The 23,764-nt window shown below is 42.0% G+C and overlaps 4 protein-coding genes across 10 annotated transcripts; 2 read left to right on the top strand and 2 right to left on the bottom strand.

Annotated features, from left to right (window-relative positions):
- Window positions 1–626: 626 nt before the first annotated feature.
- RB195_002928 (uncharacterized protein) lies at window positions 627–2,708 on the bottom strand (the record flags this gene model as incomplete). The annotated part of the gene is made up of 8 exons (XM_064200396.1): window positions 627–959; window positions 1,407–1,505; window positions 1,625–1,780; window positions 1,838–1,936; window positions 2,016–2,180; window positions 2,240–2,338; window positions 2,393–2,464; window positions 2,529–2,708. The coding sequence occupies 8 exons, from the start codon at window positions 2,706–2,708 to the stop codon at window positions 627–629; spliced, it is 1,203 nt and encodes a 400-aa protein (XP_064056277.1).
- Window positions 2,709–3,155: 447 nt separating this feature from the next.
- RB195_002927 (uncharacterized protein) lies at window positions 3,156–5,540 on the top strand (the record flags this gene model as incomplete). 3 transcript variants are annotated; one of them, XM_064200395.1, is made up of 5 exons in its annotated part: window positions 3,156–3,299; window positions 3,887–3,994; window positions 4,769–4,904; window positions 5,136–5,245; window positions 5,421–5,540. In XM_064200395.1, the coding sequence occupies 5 exons, from the start codon at window positions 3,156–3,158 to the stop codon at window positions 5,538–5,540; spliced, it is 618 nt and encodes a 205-aa protein (XP_064056274.1). The 3 variants fall into 3 exon arrangements, with proteins under 3 accessions (XP_064056274.1, XP_064056275.1, XP_064056276.1); XM_064200393.1 differs by lacking the exon at window positions 3,156–3,299 and adding an exon at window positions 3,464–3,481; XM_064200394.1 differs by lacking the exons at window positions 3,156–3,299; window positions 3,887–3,994 and adding an exon at window positions 4,059–4,139.
- A 5,499-nt stretch (window positions 5,541–11,039) lies between these two features.
- Window positions 11,040–21,769, bottom strand: RB195_002925 (uncharacterized protein; the record flags this gene model as incomplete). Of its 5 annotated transcripts, XM_064200390.1 has the most annotated exons (9): window positions 11,040–11,226; window positions 11,442–11,583; window positions 11,656–11,736; window positions 11,847–11,908; window positions 13,136–13,275; window positions 17,646–17,726; window positions 18,912–19,005; window positions 19,751–19,834; window positions 19,987–20,081. In XM_064200390.1, the coding sequence occupies 9 exons, from the start codon at window positions 20,079–20,081 to the stop codon at window positions 11,040–11,042; spliced, it is 966 nt and encodes a 321-aa protein (XP_064056271.1). The 5 variants fall into 5 exon arrangements, with proteins under 5 accessions (XP_064056271.1, XP_064056270.1, XP_064056272.1 ...); XM_064200388.1 differs by lacking the exons at window positions 17,646–17,726; window positions 18,912–19,005; window positions 19,751–19,834 and adding an exon at window positions 20,290–20,309 and having other exon boundaries at window positions 19,987–20,098; XM_064200391.1 differs by lacking the exons at window positions 11,040–11,226; window positions 11,442–11,583; window positions 11,656–11,736; window positions 11,847–11,908; window positions 13,136–13,275 and adding an exon at window positions 14,467–14,520.
- On the top strand, window positions 18,448–18,774 carry RB195_002926 (uncharacterized protein; the record flags this gene model as incomplete). The annotated part of the gene is made up of 1 exon (XM_064200392.1): window positions 18,448–18,774. The coding sequence occupies one exon, from the start codon at window positions 18,448–18,450 to the stop codon at window positions 18,772–18,774; it is 327 nt and encodes a 108-aa protein (XP_064056273.1).
- Window positions 21,770–23,764: the final 1,995 nt, after the last annotated feature.

Here is a 23,764-nt window from a genome sequence, read left to right as displayed (position 1 = left end):
CACGTGACGTACTGGAGAGAGGTTTACCCGCGATATCGTTGGGACCATCGAAGGCGATGGCATAACCTATGACACAATGCTCTCGTGAAATGTAGAAAGCCCCCTCAAACTCTAACAATGGCGCAACACAGCTAATCCAGAGCACTTGAAAACTAGTTGTTTTTTTAAGATTCGATACTCTCCAAAGTTACTTTCGATTTTAAGTGAGATAGTTGACGGAATAATTTGCGGCATTCTTCTTCGTTTACGACACTAGGGATGCACGGGCAGAAACTCGAAGACAATACTCGATTGTTAGAACCGTCTCCCTATTACTATCTGTCTTTTTTGTTTTGATAAATATAAACGGTGGAATTGTGTGAGAGTTCGGCCTTCTGAGCGTGCGATACTAACACAGCTAGCGAAAAGCTAAGAAAACCGTTCAGAAAACTAGAAGAAGGGGATACTTTCGAATATGAACTTCTTGGCTATGATGATAGAGTGTTTGTGTCTCGATAAACCGTATTCCTGCTCGACTGTAGATGAATGTGTATTTGGTAAGGGGAGAGAAACACAAACACTGTTGAACCACGCATTTATTAAATCCCGTAGAAAAAAAAGCTTAAGAAACACGTTCATGTCATTGTCTAGTTGCGATGGCGGTAGGGGTTCTCAGGCTCGGGAGCCGGCTTGTACTTTGGTGCATCGTATCCTCTGCTTTTACCACCGACATTCTGTGTGTTGGTTTGGCCAACATTCACTGTGTTGACGTTGGCTCCGACGTTGGTTTGATCACCTCCCTTCTGATAGTTCTGCTGTCCCTGCTGGTTGGTTTGGCCGAGATTCTGCTGGTTGAATTTGTTGCCAATCACATTTGTAGATGGTTGGTATCCACCGTAGGGGGGCTGGTAGCCACCGTATGTGGGTTGATAGCCACCGTATCTTGGTGCATCGTAGCTGGCCTTTCCTCCGCCGACGTTCTGAAACGATTATTGTAAAAATTCATATATCCATATAGCATTTTTGTATGGGTTTATTAGTCAAGAATCTTAGTCGATTTCATTGAATTGGAAATGTAGCCTTATATATTTTCTACAGTTGCTGGTGTCATTTTAGTAGGGTTTAGTAGTAGTTTTTAGTAGGGTCGTCAATATATACAACAAGTTTCTTATTAAATTTAGCATGTGGGTCATGCCGTTGACGCGATTCGCGCTAATCAGTGTCATGGCACCAAGGAAAGCGATTATAAACACTACTTTCAAGGTTTTACGGTAAACAGCTCAGTGATTGCGTTTGAAGAAGAGATGCTGAAGAAGTAGCGTGTGTTTATTTTTGTTACTGAAACGAACTGCTTCTTCTATAAGTAACAGCTCTTTAGAGCCAGTTACTAAATGCGGATAAGAGAAAAATTGTCCCAGTTACTGTACCTGATTGTTGGTCTGTCCAACGTTTACTTCATTAGTGTTGACACCAACGTTTGCTTGATTTCCACCCTGTTGGTAGTTAGCCTGACCCTGAGTGTTGGTCTGAAACCAGCGCATGAGTAATCGAAAACACCTCGACCTCCTCTTCTTTTGACTCAGCAATTATCTTGGTCATAGTTTGTCACAAGGTCGCCGTGGGAAGCAGTTTCTGGTCGGCTCACCTGGCCAAGATTTTGTGAGTAAACGTTGTTCTTGATGAAGTTGTTGAAGTCAGGAATGTAGATTGGTCCGCCGCCGTATCCGGCTCCTGCTCCGGCTCCATAACTTGGAGCATCATATGAAGGCCTGTATCCGCTTCCTCCGCCTCCTCCGCCTCCCTGAATATCCAGTGTTGTGTTGCTTTCAGCTTTTCATAATGGAAAAGTCAAGGCTACCTGGTAGTTCTGTTGTCCAACGTTCACAGTGTTAGCGTTAGCTCCAACGTTGGTCTGGGCCCCACCTTGCTGATAGTTACCTTGTCCTTGGGTGTTGACCTGAAGGCGTGAAGTTATTCATTCCTTATTGCATATAACAGTTAGTATGTCGCGACCGCATCATTTATCAGACTCATACCTGTCCAAGTGTTTGAGAGTCGATCTTGTTTCCGATTACATTCGAGCCACCAGCACCAGCATATGAGGGAAGGACTGGGATGATGATAGCTCCGCCAGCACCGGCACCGTAGCTGGGTGCATCGTAAGATGGCCTGTAACTACCGCTGCCACCACCGCCAACATTCTGGAAGGATGAAATTTGATGGGCATTCGTATCCACATGTCAAATACGATCTCAATTACCTGATTGTTAGTCTGTCCCACATTGACGGCGTTTTGGTTGAGCCCAACGTTCGTCTGAGCTCCTCCGATCTGAGCACTGCTCTGCCCTTGAGTGTTAGCCTAAATTGTTGTGTATATACCGAAAAATATCATCTTAATCCAGCTCTATTTCACCTGTCCGAGGTTCTGTTGCGAAAATTTGTTGCCGATGACGTTGTAGGTCGGCTGTGGGGGCTGGTATGGGGTCTGTAATGTCAGTCTGAGCACTAATCACCATTTAGAAGTTGTCGAAACAGGAACCAAAACGAACGGGTCTTCTGACGGGAGTGTCCTCGGAAGTCTTGGTGTAGTCCACGGGCTTGCTACGTGGTGACTTCTTCGCTACGTACTGTACGGCAGCAGGGTTATTGTTTCCGTAGCCTGACGGCTGCGTATCGTACTGTGCGAAGGCGCAAGCGGTGAAACCCAAGAGCACGAGGCAGACCTTCATCTGGAGAGACTTGAGAAATAATTTACGACTTTGTTAACCAAGAACAAAACATGTAATGGAGCGGCATAAATATGGTACAGTAGCATTTAAGAGAGAACGGTAAAAATAAGGAAAGTAATTCTTGGAGTTCTGGGAGTTTTGACATTTTGAGGTTACCCTGAGATGTGTGAAACTAAAAAAAAAACCAAACTTGACAAAATTGCTTCCTTGAGTTTCCCAAAAGTTTTAGGAAGGAATAAGCTGGAACAAGTGGTTGCTTTTCTGCTGTGAGAAACTCCAACTTTTGTCCTCATACTTTTCGCCAGCTCCAAAAAACCCAATTTCATTTATTAATGCAAATGCGCAAATTGTGCTCGGAAAGGCTAAGTGCCTGAAAAAAAATTGGCTTGAATTGTCTAAGGCTCAGAGTGAGTTAATTAGAAGATATGGAAAAACAAAAAGAAGCATATGACTCGAAAATTCTTTGGGAGGAATCTTCGATCGGAGGCTAGCTGGTGGTATGATGTTCGAGGTGTGGGGGCAATCCCTTATATACCAGGATTGAAAACTTACAATGTGGATTTCAGTTTCCAACACTTGACTTCTAATGAGGTTAGGGTGATGGATGGCGGTGAATAACTACGTTCATATACGGATTTGTTTACGTTGCCTTGACTTGATTTACTATGTTGTTTACCAGGAAAGCCCCGCTTTTTTTTGTAAATGACCTGCTAAAATTCTGTCAAGAATGAGGTCAATGTGTTTGTATAGGTGTGATGTTGACATGGTTGAAGGTAATCGTTGTCGGGTAGACTTTCAGGAAACCTCTTAACCGCATTATATCGGCGAGAACTTGTTTCTACCCTGCTTTTCTTTAGTCTATCTAGCAACTTATGTGATTATTTCGCTACAGTACCCTCCCCATTAACCATCGTACCTATAATATTTACACTTGAAAAGTATTTCTGCATTTATCTTTTGTGGTAAGAAGTAGAGAAAAAGCTCGTGGCTGAACTTTGTTGGGTGTTCCACTTTTGTCATTTTTCTACTCAGAATTTATTTTCATCCACTGATTATTGGGTGATCTGACGATAATACGAAAAGTAATGTAGATTTCACACCATCAGCTGAGATATTCTAACCGAATCTGTCCCGTACAGTAAATGCAGTGGTCGTGAAGTACGGTATGTAAATTTCAGATTTTGTGCTTGCTCGACTTCTATGTGCATTTCTCTGAGCAACGAAAAGGACATGGTAAAGCAATTATTGACTACATGCTGCAGAATGAACACGCGGAAGCCTATCAGGTGATTTACTGGTTGCCTGGAATGTTTAGGAATTCGATAAGGGTGTTCAAGCTTTTGTCTTGAAATGATGAAATCTTGTCTAACTCTCGATTGTCCTCTTCCTCATACACTTGCCGAGTTTTGTCCGATATGTGTACGAAAAAAGGTAATCAACAAGTTAGTTAAGGGTACAACGAGTTTGTTACGCAGAGATATCTTTTCTCTCGAATGTTCTTTTTTGTTTCTTCTTCAACATTGAAAGTATTCTGCTCTATCATATAAAATTGTTGTTAGTTCCAAAAAGACGAAACTAAATTTCTAAGCGCTATGTGTACGAAATACAGTAATCAACCAGTTAATTAAAGAAACAACGAATTTGATGAGAATAGCTCGGTAATGGATAGGTTACTTCATACTTCTCTACCTCGCTGCCGCCCTTACATACTGATAGATCGCTTTCTGATCTGACTCTGAGAGAGAAGAATTCTTCCAGTCACTGTACCCCAAATTTACCACGACGAGCGCACCATGCATGTCAAAATAGATCTGGTGCTTAGCATCAGCCCTGCTTATATTTCATGTTGTGCTAACGTTGCTTTTGTAAAGCGATGAATTTTTGCAGCAATATTCATCGTTAGCTTTTGTAGACGAAGTGAAGTGAAGTGTGGATCCTTTCACTTTAAACAAAAAATTTGGCTTTTTTTTCCACTTTTCAAGTAGAATTTTCCAGTGAATTAGTTCTCCAAAATCCGTATTCTGTTGTTTTAAAATCTTGGATTGCCCAATTTGTTATAGCTCGCTTTGGATAATCCATCGGTGACACTGCTTGGGTTCATGTCACAGCGCTACGGACTGACAAAGCCCGTATGGCAAAATACTAACTTTGTAGTGTTTGACGAACTGTTCAAATCTGTGGCTGCAAATGGTTCTGGTGAGTTTGTTCTATTATTTTGCGTGGAAATACGCGAACATTGAATTTATCTCGTTCCCTGGCTCTTCAAGAAATTATTTGTAATTAATTTAAGTGCTGAAGTGCTATGTATGCTAATGCATGTGAGCTTGATATTTGCAATAGACAGATATTTTTAAGATACATCGGTAATGGTAGTTGGTCTGTACGCCGAAGAGAAAAGAATTCACTTATGAATGTTCACAAATTTAGTGGAAAGCCCTCCAGAAGGTTGGCGCAGACCTCAGACTCCTCGACGAATTGGAAGCGGTGCGACAGAGACGCGTTGGTTGGAACATGCTATAAGTGGACATCCAGCGAAGGTGAACTAATTGTCTATGTGTTACGCTATGTTGTCTATGTGATTTAATTTCGAGTGGCTCTGGGCACATTTCAGCTTTTTTGAGGATCACATTTCTGAAGTTTTACTACTACTTTACTGTTCATTTATTATTTTTATATTTATATGTTTTTGTTCCATCGTTTACATTTTGCCAGGGACATGCGATGAACGCGGCTGTGGAAGCCGACCAGACTCCGGAAGGAGCACTAGCTAACCGTGCCCATCAAGCGAAAGCACGCAAAGCACACATCTTATCAAGCAGACCGCTATGGTAGAAAGACCGCTTCTCGCTTTGCTACTAGTCGTTTAAGCTATCGGAAATTTTTTTTTCATAGATTGTGCTCCTGCTTTTTGGTAGTAAATTCCATGCAATTAATCTTTTTGATATTATCATCTCCGTAAGACTTTCATAAATAATACTGCTTTTATAACTATCTTCTCATATGCGTTGTTCTGAATTTTTCAAGGTCATGTGGCGCTTTGTACCATTTTCTTTTTTTGTATAAAATATTTGCTTTTTCATTGATTTACTGTGGTAGGTGTTAATATATTTAAAAGGAGGAAAAATTATGGAGGATAAGTGGACGTTACAGATTTGTTGGTTGGTTCGCCTTTCAGCGGCACAGTCTGAGCGCTGACCTTGTTGTTTTGGTTAGCCGCCCGAAGACTACAAAGATCAAGATGGTTATGCTTGGGACGCAACATCACAAGTAGTCCCACCGCAGATGATCCCACTCTGGCTCTGTTGGAGTGCGTGGGATTTTTTTTTCTTGGACGTGTGAGTGGGTGCTGGTGTGGAGAGGGAATCTGCAAAATAGTGTAAGTCTAAAATTTTAAACCAATTGGGAAGTTCGGCATAACAAGGTCCAGTACGTATTTCACCTTTTAAATTTCTTCCTTTGATCGAACGAATAACTCCGAATGATCGAATAGTTCAGAGGAGTGAGAGGCAAGTGTCGGGTGACCGAGTATCGTACATGCATCACATGTGTTATTCACTTTGTGGGCACGGCGGGCTTCATTCGTCAAACGATTTCAAGCCGTAACGACCAAGAAAATGCTTCGAATCAACAAGATTCCATAGTTGCGAAAGCAAAAAAAAATCTTCAGGCGCTCTGTTTTCTTTCCTTCTAGATTTGAAGGTCTGAAGAGCAATCAACGGTGTGGTATTTGGGGAGAGTCTCTTTATCGTTTATTAATGGGAGCGAAACTACCAACACTAAGAAGGGCCAAAAAAATGGCACTGTTCTTAGTTTCATGAACGCAAAGTGATGTCAATCTTCGAGGTCGACCTCAGTTTGGAACCCCTCAGCAGGCTAGGATGTATCTGCATGAAGTGAACTTAAAGGCATCACCACACGAATCTGAGGTGGTACGGATTTCAGGTGGAGTATTCCTATAAGGGATAGTAGATTATGAAGAGGAGGATGATTCCGTCCATTTCTTCCTTATTGCCGTAAAAACCCAGCCCGCAAGATACGGCTTCGAGCGGTGCGGGGCGCTATTTTCCACAACGAGTTCGATTGGAGCGCGCCAGCCGTATGCACACGCCGCATCTTCCCGGCCGGGTTTTTTCAGCAATAAGGAAGAAATGGACGGAATCATCCTCCTCTTAATAATCTACTATCCCTTATAGGAATACTCCACCTAAAATCTGTACCACCTCAGATTCGTGGGGTGATGCCTTTCAAACGATTGTCATTGAAAAGCATCACCCGGCCCATCTAATCTTGATTTCATTGGCATATGCACCAGCATCTCTGAACATTTGTATTTGATATAAGAATGAAATTCGAATCCCCTATTTCACTTCCGCGGAGCGGGACACTCCTAGAACCACACGCCACGGTGTTGATTAGGTGAGCACGAAGCCAGATAACCTTGGCCTTCCTCACTACATCGTAAATACTCTTTTTTGCTTACCGAGCCGCTCGTTTCCTTTTCCTCAACTCGGAGGTCGCGTCGTATTTCCGATTAGGATATACACAGCTGGAGCATTAGGGTATATTCGTTTCGGTGAGCATACATGGGGCACCAGCCACCCATCCGTTCCTCATGAACAGTTTCAGCAGTGCGACGTGTCATTCTTTACCGATACGATAACAATTCGGAAGAAAGAACTGTCTGGGGTGAAACGACATCTTCTCTCAAAGGTGATAAGGAAGCAACTGAACGGTGGCGTCAAAGGATCTAAGTAAGGGTCCTTAATGACCTCCATTCTCGTTCTTGACGCTGTAGATGTTCCATGTTGGTCCAGGCAAAATGGTCACTTTTTCTGCGATTGGCGAAGTTCCGGGAAGCAAAACGAATGCTCTTTACGTCTTCGCTCCTGCTAGAACGCTATTCTTCTCCTTCTGAGATCTCGCTTCATCGCCCCTCTGCAAAACCTCGCGAGCGGGGTCCTGGTTGCCTACAGCTTGTCCATTTACATGCGGGCCTATCAGTTCTTTGGAAAGCTTTGCTGGCACCATCCATCGCTGCAGTCTGCGACGGTCCCAACTCGTTCCCATCTGCTGCCTTCACCGCGCCGTTTCGAGCGCGCACGCGAATGCACCGCAACTACACTCGTGATTCATGTCGTTTTGACCCGACTATATTCATAGCCGATGCTGTCCTTTGTGGCATCCTCCCAAAAGCCAGCTAACAGAATTCGAATTGTTCCAGTCGATTGTGGTCGAATTCTTCATTCAGCGTATAGAAAACCTTCTAAAATGTCTGAAATGGGAAGTTACTGTGGGTGGCTTCAGTCGCCATAATAAACTCAGAAAGCCTCTCATTCATACTTTCTTCTGTGGTCAATTTTGGCCCTGAAATGGCCAACGACCTTGTAGATGGTATGGTCTTCTTTGTAGAATTTTTCTAGGGTTAATATACAATGCTTCTATTCCACCTTCATCACAACTTGATACTGGAGCGTAAGTGAATGAAGATAAAGGTGTTGATCCACATTTTCTCATCTGTAAACATCCATATAGGGTCGTAAGTCACTAAAGATCTGTGACTTCTGATGCAAGCGTGCTTATGCTGTATGCACAGAACGTTATCCTAGTCCTTGTCTGTCTCACCACCTTAGACAAGTGCTGGAAACCAGTCTTTTCTGACGCTTCTCCATGAGGTGGTGGTCCACGGATTTGTGGGAAGACGTCGCGTCCTCTCGGAATGGACACATGGAACCTATTTGTTGAAGGCAGCTCCAAAGCGAGTCCTTTAAAGGCATCACCCATGAATCAGGTGGTGCAGATTTTAGATGGAGTGTTCGTATACGGGATGGGAGACTATGGAGAGGAGGGTGATTCCGTCCATGTCTTCCTAATTGCCGTAAAAAACGGCCCAGATGGTGCGGCGCCACACGAGGCTAGCGCGCTCCAGTCGAACTCCCTGTAGAAAATAGTGCGCCAGTACGCCTGAAGCCGTATCTTCCGGGCCGTTTTTTACGGAAATTTGGAAGAAATGGACGGAATAACCCTCCCCCCTCCCCCCCTCTTCATAGTCTCCCATCCCATATACGAATACTCCACTTAAAATCTGCACCACCTGATTCGTGGGGTGATGCCTTTAAACCTACTAGCCACTAGATTGCAGCCTTGAGCCGAACCAAACTCAATCTTGGAGCTGGAGAAACAGAAAGCCCGTCTACTGAACTAATCTACATCTTAGTGCGGCCACAAGATAGTTTTTGTCTGTGCTTGGCCTTCTGTCCGCCACCTGGGCACGCGCTACATAGCTTCGCGACTAACCGGCTGTGATATGTACCTCAGGTGAGAGAAATTCTCGGCTCGGGTCACATATGTCCAGGTAACAATAAAGCAGTGGCATTCGAACAGCCAAAGCCTAAGCATAAATCGTATCTCTTGCGAACTTGAAAGAGTCTAAGCCTTCCTAATCCCAAAATCTTTTCCAATGAATTCTCCTTTGGAAGTCACTGTAGAGGGGTAGGGCAAGCATCATAATATCTTTTCTATCACAATTCACCGTGTTTTTAGAGATCTCTCTTCGTCGGGTTTGTAGAGGTTTTTTAGAGGCTTTTAGAGGTACCAATCCGCTTGGGACGCGCTAACCCGCTCAATTGCATTTCGAAATTGCTGAGTACTTGGTTGCCTACGAACAATGCTGTTGCACATATTTTAAGGAAAATTTTTTACTGTATTTTCTAGCACAACCTCCTTGGACTGTTAGACATCTACAAACTTGATCATTTCGACGGATCTTGTTTTTTTTTTTCGAAATTCTACAGTTGCCAGTATAAAGGAATTTCCAACAGTTCTCTTGATGACTCTGTAATCATTTGTACCGCCAATAATAATTAGCTATGGTGGAAATCAAAAAAAAATATTATTTCTTCTCTTAGAAAAACAGTACAAGACACCATACCTCAATGCCAAGATCAACATCGAGCTAAAGTTTTGATCTATCGACTGACGTGTTCTAGTGTGGTTGGACGTACGATATACTAAACAGTTCAGCTTGATCCTTGCATTTTTCCACTCTGCAGTAATTCCCTTTCTTTCATTTTTCACTAAATGAGTCAAAAACGTAATCTGTTCGTCAGTGCGTTGAAGAATTTCTCCCCTCGTTTTTTTGTTATAGGAATATTTTCGGATAGTTTGAAGACCGCGGTTTATTCCTGCACTTAGGCACTTTTTTACGGTCTAACCTACTTTAGCTTGTGTACATAACTGGAACTGATTAGGAAATTCACAGAATCTCTCCCTAGTTCTCAAGCAGTACGTTTTATGGGAAAATACTTTTAGAAGAGAACGAAGTCTAGTCGAAAACAAATGTATGATCTCTGAAATTCGTATATTACTGCGTTCCTTTTCATTTAGTTCTTAGTTAGTTTTGTCAAGGTTATCGACTCAGCCTATGAATGTCACTCTATTGTTCAAATCTCCGCTCTTCAAAGTGGTTCAAATCTTCAAAGTCTCTACTCAGAGACAGTCACACCTGATCCTGGTGTGACTGTCTCTAAGTAGAGACTCGATCATGGTTTTGTCGACGGGGCGCTTTTTTATGTCTTTGCACTTTCTCAAATTTTTGTTCCCACTTTTCTTTTTGAGTAAAATTTGAGTTGGATTCTTATGCATCGCATGCTTATTTTGCCGTGATGATAGGACTTCACACTGAATTCCCTGCTGTCGTGAAGTGAAAGCCTCGATGAAGACACTCTTCTCTTCTCTATTATCGTCGTACGCTAAAATCCTTCAGTAAATTGTCGCAGATCGGTACTTCTGGGAATCTAATGTGACGTGCCAGCGGTATTATTTCCGGAGAATGAGGAATACTCAGCCGTCACTACCTGGATGTCAGTACTAGCTATGCTATACGTTACATGGATGCTTTCACTTCCTAACCTACATCTTCCCATTCGTTGGTCATGCTTCCTGAGCATCGTTGCGCTGCCATAGTTCCTCAAGCCAACTGTCAGCTAACCGCACGTATTGGAGATGGCTAACTTTTCGTCACTTGTTTTTTTTTTGTCGTGCTTTGTTTCGTTAGTATCATGTCAGTAGAAATTACCGGAATCGCGAGGTCTTTCTCGAGCGCTGTTGAAGGCCAATCTCCAAACTTACCTGTCTGAGCAGAAAAAGACTGATTTCGCCCGAATTAACGGGAATTTCATCCCTATTTCTCTGAACCAACCCATAAATCCCATGCGATAAGTGTTTGCTTCCTCAAATCTTTTCCAACGATCTTTTACTGTTTTTTTTTCTTTTCTATCCTCTAATTCTGTCATGGAATCTTTACGAGAAAAAAAGAAACTTTATTCAAGAACGTTAATGACGATAAGGATTTGCAGGAGCGTCACTCAATGGTGGCTTAGCCGGAGCAACCGGGGGAGGAGGAATTTTCGCATCGGGCTTCGGACCGTTTTTAGGTGGAGTAGGAGGTCCGCTTTTAGGGGGAGTAGGAGGAGCACCACTGCCGCGGACGGCTTGCGGAGTTCTGATGACAGAGTGAGGCCTGAAATTAAGACTTTTTTAAGACTTTTAATTAATGTTTCAGACTCTCCATTCGTCATAATTGAGGTTGTCGATTGCTGTTGTTGTTCGTTAATTTCTATTTGAAATCAATGAGTTTCAACGATTTCGAATCAAAACTACAAAGATTTGACAAAGCAGAACTGTCTCAAAATTTTCGGAAGAGAAACTCTTCTCATCTTAAACTAGCGAACTTACACTGGTTTTGGCGCTGGTTTCGGCTCTGGTACTGGCAACGGTTTTGGCTCTGGTTTTGGCTCTGGTTTTGGCGCTGGCTTTGTCCCTGGCGGCGCAACCGGAGGTTTTCCACCAGTTTTACCACCATGACTAATGGTGCCTCCTAAAAACACAGATCAGTTCATAGATATCAAACCTACTACCTGTCTCAATTGCGATATGAAACTGCACTCACCAGTCTTAGTTGGTGTGATAACTCCCTTAGAGGGAGTAGGACTCTTGCCGATGACTGTGGGGGTGCCCTTGACGGGTTTCTCTTAAAAACATTGAATTTCATCTTTAATACCAGTACCGACAAGCAGTCAATTCCTAATTTTATGTGCTGTCGATCTGTTTCGTCGCCCTGCTATTAGCTTGCCTGTTTACCTTTTGGAGTCGGTACCGGCGCTGGTTTCACGACAGCATCACTTTGTGGTTGGTAGTTTGCGCTGAAAACAGACAGGAATTTCAAGATCCTTCTATTTTTATCTACTAAACTTTCTTTCGAACTATCCAGGGAGTGAAATACATCCGGTTAAGAGCCGTCATTGAAACAACATACATATATAAAGCGACCGCCTGACGTATTTATGCTAACCTGACGCGTTACACCGTCGAAAGGGGGCGGCGGGGCGAGCGGCACAATGTCCCGCCTCCCTGCACTCTCCGATCGATGAGACAAGAATCGATAGATTGTCGAATCGATGCTAACGAAGTAGGTCTGCTGCGATTACGACCAATTGCGCGTAATACCACAAAGAAAGGCTTCTGCTAGAATAAGGAAGCTCCGAGAAACCTATCGATCCCATCCTCCTATCGCGATCATTGTCCGATCGATCGGCGTATGCGGAAGTGTCTGATTCCACCGAGAAAAGGACTCAGGCCAGCACAGTACTCTGAAGGCTTTTGTTCCGTGAATTGATGCATAGGGACCACGTTTTAATATGCTAGTGCTGAGTTTTATGTTGCAATTTGTGAATCTCATTTCGAACTGTTCGTGTGGACCGACGCAGCTACGCTGCAGATAACTGCGATGCGCGTTGCGTTTTCGTTGCATCACCCGTCGCCGCCGAATTTAATCCCTTAACTTCGTGCGCTGCATTCGCATTGGACCGCTACTCCACCTCTTTGCGCCACCGATTCAGTGATCGATAAACATTTCCGAATGTTTTTTTTTCTTGCTCTCCTGATAATGCTTCTTTTCTCATGTATTTGTGGACGAATAAGATTATCTAGGAGTAGCAGTAGCGATAGCGGAAGCCCTTCTCGAGGTTCCCGGCATCTTCGGTCTATCGATTGATCGACCGTTATAGACAGATAGGGCAGCAGTGTTCTTCTCTGCCAAGGACGTAACGCGTCAGGCGGGCACACTAGATTCGATGGCGGTGGCTACAGTATAATTATTTCATCACAAATTAATGCCCACCGTAATCCCATATAACTAAAAGAACTAACGTTAAACGTTAAACTAACTCCAGTACGAAAAAAAATAACTTCTTTTCTTCAAAGAGGAGCAATAAAATCTGGATATCAAGAAAAAATTACTGACTGTAACCATTTTTCATGTGTACTACAAATAAAAATTTATTTTTCTACTACTACGAGAACGGCTATGAAGGGATTTTTGTGATACTGTTCCCGCACTGACGCCAATTAAAGGACGAGCAATTATTCACCTGGCACCGTTGCTGACATATTGCTGGGGTCCTTCCGGATATGACTTCGGAGATGGTTGTCCTCCACCTGGTCCTATAGGCTCATCCACATACTCAGCTATTACGACACCGATCAATAGAAGAGAAAGAACAGCCTTCATCTACAAGAGTTTTGTTGGCTTGAATGTATCAAGTAGAAAATTATAGGGCAACAAGTGTTGGAGATTTTTTGACATAAATTTACATTGATATCGTAGGAATGTAAATGAGCAAAAAACGGCGCCGACAGTACGATCGTATGTCGTATTACGGAAAGACAAATTCGATATTTATACCTTTACTTGGTATGACCCCATATCAGTTTTAGTCCAGTTCTGTAGAGGTCGATTACATGTCTTCGTAGCACGGATTCACATCACTCAAACATTGTGTATCTGCCCTGATTACTCGAAGCAATTACACTACACACAGTTTTGATTGATTGACTGCAGCGATAGAGAAATTTTCCAACATTTTTGAATGGAGAAATTTTCCAACAACAACAAAGTTTTTGCTGTTTTTTGTGCGAGTGGGTAAAATTAGAGTCGTAGTTTGCCAGCGTGAGAGCGAAGAAGTGAAATACTGTCTACAAATCCGGGAATCAGAACAGTCAGGGGTTACGAAGGAGCCAGTTTTCCCAACGATGCAACTCTTTACACCCATAAGATTGATGGAATGGAATCGCCATAAGCGAAGTAATGGTGAAATTAACTAGCAAAACAACTCATTGACTCCGTTTTGTCAAGAAAAGTGATGCCTCATACATGTAGACAGGTAGACAGTAGACATTTGATTCTTGGACTTGTAGACGGTGTCCGTCGGGGTCCTATAAAGTAGTGGAAAAGGGTCCAACATGGAAAATCGCTACTGATCTCCACCCTTCTTGAAGTTAGCGCAACCTCTGGTGCTGATCTGAAACCAACGCAGAAGTTATTCAAAGTTGATCTTTATTCCTGTTGCTACAACAACTAGGAGCGGTTTGCCACAAGGTTTCCGTGGAAGGTCGCCGGTCTCTGATCTGCCTGTCCGTGACATAACCAGTAGCTAATTCTTTGTTACGCGGTGGAATCAGTAGAAATGAAACAGAAATGTGATGTCTTTACTGTGTGCTGTGGTCATTTCTTCTAACACAACAATCTTCCAGTGATTTGAAGCAAATCCTTCATTACTTCCCCTAAAAATCACTTCCCTTTGTGTGTATTCGCAAAAAAAAAACTCGCCCGACTACTTTCAAAATTTAGATAAAATAGGATTTTAATCAAGATTTTCAGGATCAGGCAAAAATCACCTTTTTCGACGAAATATTATATTTGCTACAGTATGACGGCTAGAGATGATGCTAGGGTTGATGCAATCCTGGGCTTCAACTGAATGGAAATGTTTGAACGCTTGGAATGTGTATTGTCCAAAAACTTCCATGTAAATTAGTGAAACGCAGCTCATTTTTCGAAATGATTATCCGTCGTAACCGCTGATTGCATTTCATAATTTTAAGAACAGACTACCATTACAGCTTCCTAAAGGAATTCAAAACTAGTTTGTTGGATCGAGATTACTCGCACCCTCCCGACTAGATCAACGGGAGTCAGGATCAAGGTGGTCAAGGATCAAAATTAATAATCGCAACCTTATGCTTCACTACACAAAATTGCAAACAGACTGTGGTCTCTGCGTTGGTAAACGGCATTACCTTCTTGTCTCCCAAAAATTGGTGCATATCTCGGCTCATCTGGATTGTTAGAAAATTATGTCTCACCAGTGGCGGATGCCTGACCCACTTTCAACGGACTGTTACCAGAGTACTTCCCGTTGCGCCACTTGATTGTATCACGAAATTGACTATTTTGGAATCTGTGAGCGATGTAAATAAATACGGTTAGGGATGTAGTTTACAAGTGGTAATCGGTCACGAATACGAGCGTTAAAACGCTCAATTCATCGTAGTGATAGAGGATGCAAATTATCACGGGCAGTAAGAACTATGGCAATCCCTTACAAGTGGTGGGTTGCTTATTTTATTGCACTTCGAAAAAAAAAATGATGCTTGAAAGCTAGGACACGAGGTTTTCTTAGGTGCACAGGAAAAGCTAAGTGGTTCTAGAAGTCTCCTGGCGGAAGATATATAAAAGGGCCGAGTCTCTGATGCGCCACCTTTGTAGCGCAAATGGATAGACGTTATCCTCGAGTGATCTTCTTCTACGAGGAGAAGCAACGCCATTGAGCAATTCAGGCTGCCGCAAACATCAACGAAACGTAGCGCGAGGTTCCGCTATCCACGCTGCCGCCAACAACTGGTTCTGTCTCTTCGACGCGGGAAAGTTCTCTTTCGAAGGCTCGCTACACACGGGACATCCGCGCGAGAACATCGACGACGATTTGCAAAGTCTTTTGGAGCCGTTTCAGAATGCCGATGCACCTCTCGGCGTTGCTAAGCGGACCATTGAGGTTCCTTCATACGCTCTAGACTATCGAAAAGTTTTGTAGAGATGGGCACCCCACGCGCTGCTCGAGACCAACCGTTTATGCCGGATCAGTATCGTTGCTGCTTTACCTGCGCCAATCGGGTCAGAGTTCTGCCGGATATCGTTATCGGAGACGAGAGCTGGGTCCTTTATGATAACGAAATTCACCCGACTTGCTTTTCCAAAGCCGATGAGCCGCTGCGGCAACCACAACCGACAAAAACAACGGAAGATTTTGCTCTGCTGCTTCTGAGACTCTGCCGTTCACCTCGTTAATGACAACGTGCGGCTGCATGTGGATACCGTGAAGTCCTGGGTTAGGGATAGGTCTCCCATCCACCATATTCCCCAAACATCACCTCATCAGATTTACACTTCTCCTGTCCAGTCAAACGTTTTCTAAAGCTAACATTGTTCAATTCGTTCACATTCGCCCCTCCACTGCTGTTTTGTTCTTTGAGTCTCACCCCCCCCCCCCCTGTAAATTAAAATTAAAAACAAAAAAAAAAAAAAAAAAAACAAAAAAAAAAAAAAAAAAAAAAATTAAAAAAAAAAAAAAAAAAAAAAAAAAAAAAAAAAAAAAAAAAAAAAAAAAAAAAAAAAAAAAAAATATCACACGTGGAAGCTCCCGTGTTCAATTCTATTCCTCGGAAGTTTTTGGTTGCTTCCGCAAACTCATTTAATAGTGGTCCTTTGGGTCGTTATTCAAGAAAAAGGCAACGCTGACATGGTTCTGTGGACGAATAAACTCCACGTTTATCTGTCCCTGCAGCTACACCTCCTTGTCGTTGGTACACGGCCTACGATATGGAAGTGGAACTTTAGGATAAACTATGTCAGCCATATCTTATTTCAGCGGCCTCAACAAATCCATTGGAACATTTTCATAAAGCAACGATATCTGCAACGAAGTGAGTTCACCTCACAAATTTCGCAGTAGATAAATGTTTTATGTTAGTTTCCATCTCACATTGACTGCTGTGAATGGTAAAATGTCATTAGTTTTTGTGGTTCACTGATTTATACGTGCACGAATTACCTAATTAACTGTTACCTAGAGCACAAGTTTATCATATTGCATTGACCTTGTTCAGGGCTAATCATTACCGTTTGTGTTCTAAATTGAGAACAACAGCTTCTACTTATCCATGTACTCCAATTAAAACCACAACTCCGGAAACGAGATCTACACATGCGCTCATTTTGAGTTAGAACAAAAAACTACGTAGGAAAGAGAAAATAATAACAACTACAAAGTTCAGAATTACGAATTATTATTTCATTACCATGTATACAGTTGAGAAGGAAACATTCTACCTACATTTCACATCTATCGCAAGAACAAATCATATAGTGATGCTAATGTGCTTAAGAAAAAGAACATTCAATCACTGCAAAGGAAGGATAACAAGTCATTTCTGTTGAATTACGGACCATTCACACCGAAATTGCTTAACACTACCCCAAAAAATTAATCTAAAAAAGGACGAAAATACGTAAGAAATAAATGAAGTGAAGTCTGGACCTGTAGTGAACCTTGGATATTGCATGCGGTCTCGGAGCATAGCATTTCTGATGAAGTCCGTATGACGGTTGCCTACGATTTTACCCTAGCGGATAGACTTTAACCAGTTAAAACAACGAAAACATAGGAGTTTGTTCCTATCTTTTCCTTCCATGTTTAACTCTGGTACAATTTTTTACAGTTTGAGTGGTGACTACTAATCACTGGAACTTCACATCCCATTCGCTGATACTTGTCTGCGGCAGAAAATCATTACTTAGCTGATGGAAGCATCTCACCAGTACGTAGAAATAATAAAAGGAGAGAGCAGAATCCTTTACAAAGTGCATCTACATCGGTTATAGCTTCCTGACTGCTGAGCGACTCAATATTTTAATGGCCCGTCTCGGACATTCAGAGAGAGGCACTGAGGAAACTCCAATGTGCAGAATTTCTGCTTTTTGGACGGTCTGTTTCTCTCAAAATTAAGATGAGAAAAATCCAGAAAAAGTTGAAAAATTTTAACCTTGTCCCATCTATATTCCAAGAAGACCAGGAGGGGTGGAGAAACAGCGATATGACTGTTTTGTAGGGTAAACCTTCGCCTCTGAAAAACTACCTAAAATATTTCTTTCGGTCCTCTTATGACGAAGTCATTCACAATCTCTCAGACTTGTGCACAGAATCTGAACATTTTTTGTCATTACATTCCGTCAAATCCACTTTCAAACTGCTGAAGACTACGTATAACCGAATTTGTTATCTTTTAATACGAGTTTTAGCTCCTTTGGAAAAATTAGACCCAGCGGGTATCGAACCTGCATCCACAAATTGTAATGTGTACAAACAAAACGTTGATTTTTTTTTGCTTTTTTCGTATTGTTCGTTTGGTTCTTCTGTAATTCGACCTATGCACCTGATTTTTCTCTTTTTTGTCGTATTATTTGCTTAAGTCAGTATTTAACATCTAGTAGATTTTACAATGAAAATAGAATAGAATAAAAATAAAAAAATCTTCTTCTGCTACTTGCTTACTCTTCACTTCAGTCACCTACCGATTTTCTCAATTCCCATTTGTTAATTTTCAATTTTTCGTTTTCGAAACACATGGAACTTCCAATATATTGAATTTTCAGCAACCGAGGAGTGTGGGCTGATGAGGGGTCGTATTCGAGACGGTGTGTCCCATCACCACGCTTGACCATGTTTAAAAATTAAGGACGAAATAGGTAAAATGACATAACAGATTAACAACGCCGCGGGAATGAAGTAAACCGAGGGAGTATGTGGTGGAAGGCTTCCCAGTTGTGAAGAAAGCTGAACTTGACATGATGCCAAGTCAGCGTGACTACACTCCCCAAATGGGGCTGGCCTCGCAACACGAAGCTGTTGAAGGCACGGCATCAATCAGCGAGCAGTTACGATTACGTGTGGTGGTGTTTTTCATTACAACATGGCCGGGAGACAACGTTTTGACGACTTCACACACGGAAGAATCATCGGAAAAAAAGTTAAGTGTAGCCCATAAGTTTGATATTGCTCACAGCATTGTTTTGCTAGATGGAAAACGTTTCAAACAACAGCGACTGCTGCCCGAAGGAGGCAAGGATGGGTCTGTTGAAGCGTTCCATCCGGTTGCGCACTGTCATCAATAAAAATAAAGTCAGGGTCAAATGTACCTCTTGAAAAATGCACATGCAGTACCTATCTCGTCCTTAAATTTCAAAACAACACCATATATAAACGACAGTGAAATGGATATAATGTTTGTATCCACTCCTTTGCAACTTGCCTTTTCTCGGATACTCATGAACTTCAGTTCCGGTATTCCAGCCACCCATTCAAAGTAATGGGAAGCGAGACAACACCACATGTTCTTCACGTTTCTTAAGGTTACTTGTTGATAGTAGTTGGTTAGAATCTATAAAAATGTTTTTTTGTTTATCTGATGCAACTTTCTCCAATCAAAAGGTTTTGGTATTTTTCAACAGACTGTATCTGCGTATGTTTTGCTACGTGCTAATGGTAATGAATGAATGCATCGATCGTTTGCTCGGAGCAAGAAAGTAGGCATCGAGGAGAGGTGGGTGTATTGCGGTCGCCCAAATGAACATAAGTTTCGATGACTACGAGTGCTTTCTATTGTGTTACGATGCGCGTTTTATGTTGTGAATGTTATGTGCTCAAGAAAAATTACTGTTTAGTCAAAAACATTTCTAATATATGTGAAACCTCTGCGGGGTTCAGAACAGTTTAAAGGCATCACTCCACGAATCTGACGTGGTATAGATTTCCGATGAACAAACTTTATACGGGTTCGAGATTGCGGGATCAAGATTGTTCCGCTCAATTTTTCATATTCGTAGTAAAAAAGACGGCGTAAAAGACTTTGCTTTTCTCGACGATTTCAATTGCAACGCTCCACAGTTGTACATCCAGCTGCAGCATCCAGGTGAGCAGCGCTCAAAAGCCAGTGAGTTCTCCTCGACTGCCTATTCAAGTGAAACGTACGGGTAGGTTGCTGAATGGACCAGAACGTTACATAGAGGAGCGTTCTAACGTTCCTCGTAGGAACTAAAACGGTTCTCACGCCGTTTTTTAGGACGATTAGGGAGAGGTGATTGGAACCACCCCTGATCCCGCAATCTATTGTACAGCTCTTTCTCTTGTTTTTGCCAGAATTCTCTCACCACGTCAGATCCGTGGTATGTTGCCCTTAAAGATTTCAGGAATTCCACATTCATGTTTCATTGTGAAAAATGGAACAATTTGCACTTTTATCTTTTTTCAGTTTCTATAGCAATAACTGCCCCTTAATGCATAAAAGTGCTGAACGTAATGAAACAGTCTAAAATATTCACACTAACCGGTATTCTTGTGCAAATGTTCTGAGGAAAATGAAGAGCTTCTTCAATTGACATATCAAAGGAGCATCTGAATGGTCGCGGACAGAAGGTCTCATTTGGAGCATCGCAATATCTAAATGGCACCTCATCTTTTAGAAGCGCGAAGTACGACCTTCCTTGAATCTTAGCATGGAGATTGCAACTTGTCGATTGTCAAATTGAAGAAAAAACCAAGATTGTTAACAAATTTACCAACTTTATTACCTTATATCTTAAACTTTACTACCTTAAACTTTATTAAAGAGTCCGAGTCGTTGTCCTTACCTAAGTAGCCGCGTTGCCATGATTTTAGAGGACCACCGCGTGATAAAATCGCTGCGCTATTATTATACTAATAAAGATGCGACCCGCATATGAACCCGTAGATCAAAACCCACAAAGGTCTTGATACAGAGCCAGCTTGTTGGTCATGGCTTTTCACTTTTCCTTTCTATTCATTTTTGAACTTTTAGCGTTTATCCAAAACACCTCCGAAGTTATGCGAGCCACAATTTTGGGTTTGTAAAATAGGATCGTGGCAGCTATGCAGAAAGCAACATTTTCACAACATTTTTTGGCATGAGTTCCGAGAGGGATTGCAGCGTTTGAATGTTTCATCCCATCTAAATGTTCTTTAATACGAACACAAAGAGTTTGCCCTGTTTCGCCAATATATTGTCCGCAAAATGTTTGCCACATGAATTAAATAAACTACACCAGAGACCATGCAGTCTCCTGCCTTACCGAATGGGCATATTGCACAATTTGGAGTCAGGCAAATGCGATCGTGCGTTCTGTTTCGGACTAACTGCTTCTTGAGATTTGTGGTAGGTACTCCCACAACTCTCACTTGGCCAACGAGACCACACCTAACCAAACTAGCCCTTATCGGCTTACTCAGGTTGTCGATTGTTACAAGTTACAATCTTAAGCTTTGGCTTTGTTTTGACAATCGACAAGTTGACGCTTCATCCACTTCCACAATTTTCATCTTCAAGAAATCTTCTGATTCTAAGAATCTTTTAAATACACTTTAAAAAACATTATCAGACGTATGTGCTAAAATGTGTACTATTTCAGAATTTCCAACAGATATTTGGTTTCGTCTCAGAAGCATACATAGAAGGAAAATATCTTAGTACAAATATACACCAGCCTTAGCGATATCTGCTCAAGAAGGGGACCAATTTGTGAAGGTGGCGGAAACGATAACAAAAAACGTAGTGGTATTTTGAAAACGGCTTCTAGCGCTACAAATGTGTCCAGACTCCTGTTCCAGCGAGTGCAGCAAGACCGATCAGGAACAGACTATCAAACTCTTCTCATTTTCTTCCCCATTTAAGGTGAAATACAACTGAAAGAAGCTTTACGATGGTGTTAGAGGCTTTGATATATATATATATATATATATATATATATATATATATATATATATATATATATATATATATATATTTTTTTATATATATACATCTTAGTGCAAATATACAATCCTCTCACATTTCTAATTGGTCAAATTTTCCGATTAGATACTGAAAATTGGAGTTTTGGTTTGTGTCCATGGCGAGTCGATAACCAAACAGTGATATCGGCTGAAAAATTGGAAAAATTCTAGAGCAAGCTTAATGATATTAAACGACAGATATTCTTTTAGATGGAGTGCACAGACAAAATGTCTTTCCTCAACAGCAAGTTCAGGCAGCTGTTCTTCTTTCTTATCGGTTTCGTCATCAGAAGGTATGCGCTGAAGAGGTGGGGGAGGCATGCTGGAATGAATGATGAATAGAAGAACTCAACTATTCACGGACTACACATTTATTGAGTGAGGAGAAAGTATTCCCTAACCTAGCAAAATCACCAGACAGAGAGGACAAAAGTGAAATCAGGACTGAGGACTTCTATATACATAAGTGTAGCATTTAAATATCGTCGTCTTCACACAAGAATAAACATTTGAATACAAAGTCGTGCCGTGAATACCAGTGCAAAAATTATAATACGCTTGTTCTCTATAGGAGAACATGTAATTGAAGTATCTTTACCATGACTGATGAGATCAGTGGCTAGAATGTTTCAAAGTTTGTGTAAGAGCCTATGCTTTTGCTTATGCGGTCCTGCTTTTGTTAAACGCAATCAGGCGCTCGAGTATATGCTTTGGGAGCGTATGAGGTATGTATATATCCTGCACTATTATATGGCAAAACCTTCCCGTACATTGCAAAAAATCCTATCAGCCAGCACTATACCAGAGCCTAAACTCTGAAAAGTCGAATACCTGAGGGAAACAATGGAATCTTTGGCTACAAACATCCGCCTCTTAACACTGAACTGTCGGTCGCTGTTGAGCGAACTCCAACAACCCGCTCCAACAGCGAAGAGCCACCGACGAAATCGGAGCTTCTGGTCTGCATTTTAAAAAATGGAGAATGGAAAATCTGGCGCAAAAGACGGAGTTGGCGCAGAATTGCTGAAATCTCTTCCTCCTTCTGGTATTCGTAAGATGACGAAAATCATCCGTTCAATACGGACTGACGAAAGGATACTTAATTTGTGGAAATACGCTACAATAACTCTTCCTCACACGAAACCCATTAATTACCAAGGATTGCCACTGTTGAGTGTACTGAACAAGGTTTTAGAGTGGATCATCTTGGATCGACTAATCCGACATCGCGAAGAAACCATCCGGGACAAACAAGCCGGCTTTCACCTTGGTCGATCGACGAATATGTTTACTGTAAGAAGAGTGAATCAAGTGTGGCAGCGGTATTCGAAGTCTCTAGAGTTAGCTTTTTGGACTTCGTAGCCGCTTTCGACTCTCTTCACCGAGACCGTTTTCTCAGTTCACTTCGTGCCGATGGAGTTCCTGGAGAATTCGTACGCTTGATAAACGACATAGGACATAAACGTTTGATAAACGACAACGAATAGAACAACTACTGCAGCTCGAACATCAGCTGGATGTACTAGACCGTTCAGCGTGGAAACTGGAGTGGGAGAAGAAGCCGTAGCGGGACCCTTTCTGTTCAACTTTGCGTCGATGACATAATGAAAGTTGGGCAGTGTCCTACCGATGTCATTTTACAAAACTCTGCTGTCCCTTGGTGGATCTCGAGTACACCGACAGTGTAGTAATATTCGCCTCTAGCAGCGCAAAGTTACAACATGTTGTTAACTTTGTATCGAAATTCGCCTCAGCAAATGGACATCGACTCTGATATGGTAAATGCAAGCAGTTGTGGGTCTTTTCGATATCCTCAGAGAATCAGGATGGACGGACAATCTATCAACCTCGTGGATGATTTCTGTTATTTGGGCTGTATGCTGAAAAACGATGGCAGCTACAAGAGATAGACACCAAAGATGCGCTAAAGCCAATGCGGTATTCAAATCATTGGCCAAACACCCGTGGTCGACTTCCATCGCCAACGAAGTCAAGCTGCGAGTCCACCTATTCGCAACTTGCCCTATCCTAATGTACGGATCGGAAACTTGGGCAGCGCCGTCGACAATGATGGAAAAGCTTGAGTGCATGGAGATAAAGACGTTTAGTCGACTTTTACGTTTATTTGTCTTGGTATTTCATTTTTAAAGTTTTTTCTTTGGTTCTGTCGTGAACATACACTGTCTTTGACGTATTGTGACCACTTCTCATCGCTGACCATTACTGAAGGACCAGCCTCAATTGCGATTGAGAAGTTAAAACGGCTAAATCTACATTTATGCTGTATACAAAATTGTCATGGTACACATGAAGGCG

The sequence above is a fragment of the Necator americanus genome, chromosome IV (genome assembly GCF_031761385.1).
Source record: "Necator americanus strain Aroian chromosome IV, whole genome shotgun sequence".
Taxonomy (NCBI): Eukaryota; Metazoa; Nematoda; class Chromadorea; order Rhabditida; family Ancylostomatidae; genus Necator; species Necator americanus.
Note: the sequence above shows the minus strand (reverse complement) of the source record. Positions and strands in the feature narration are given on the sequence as shown.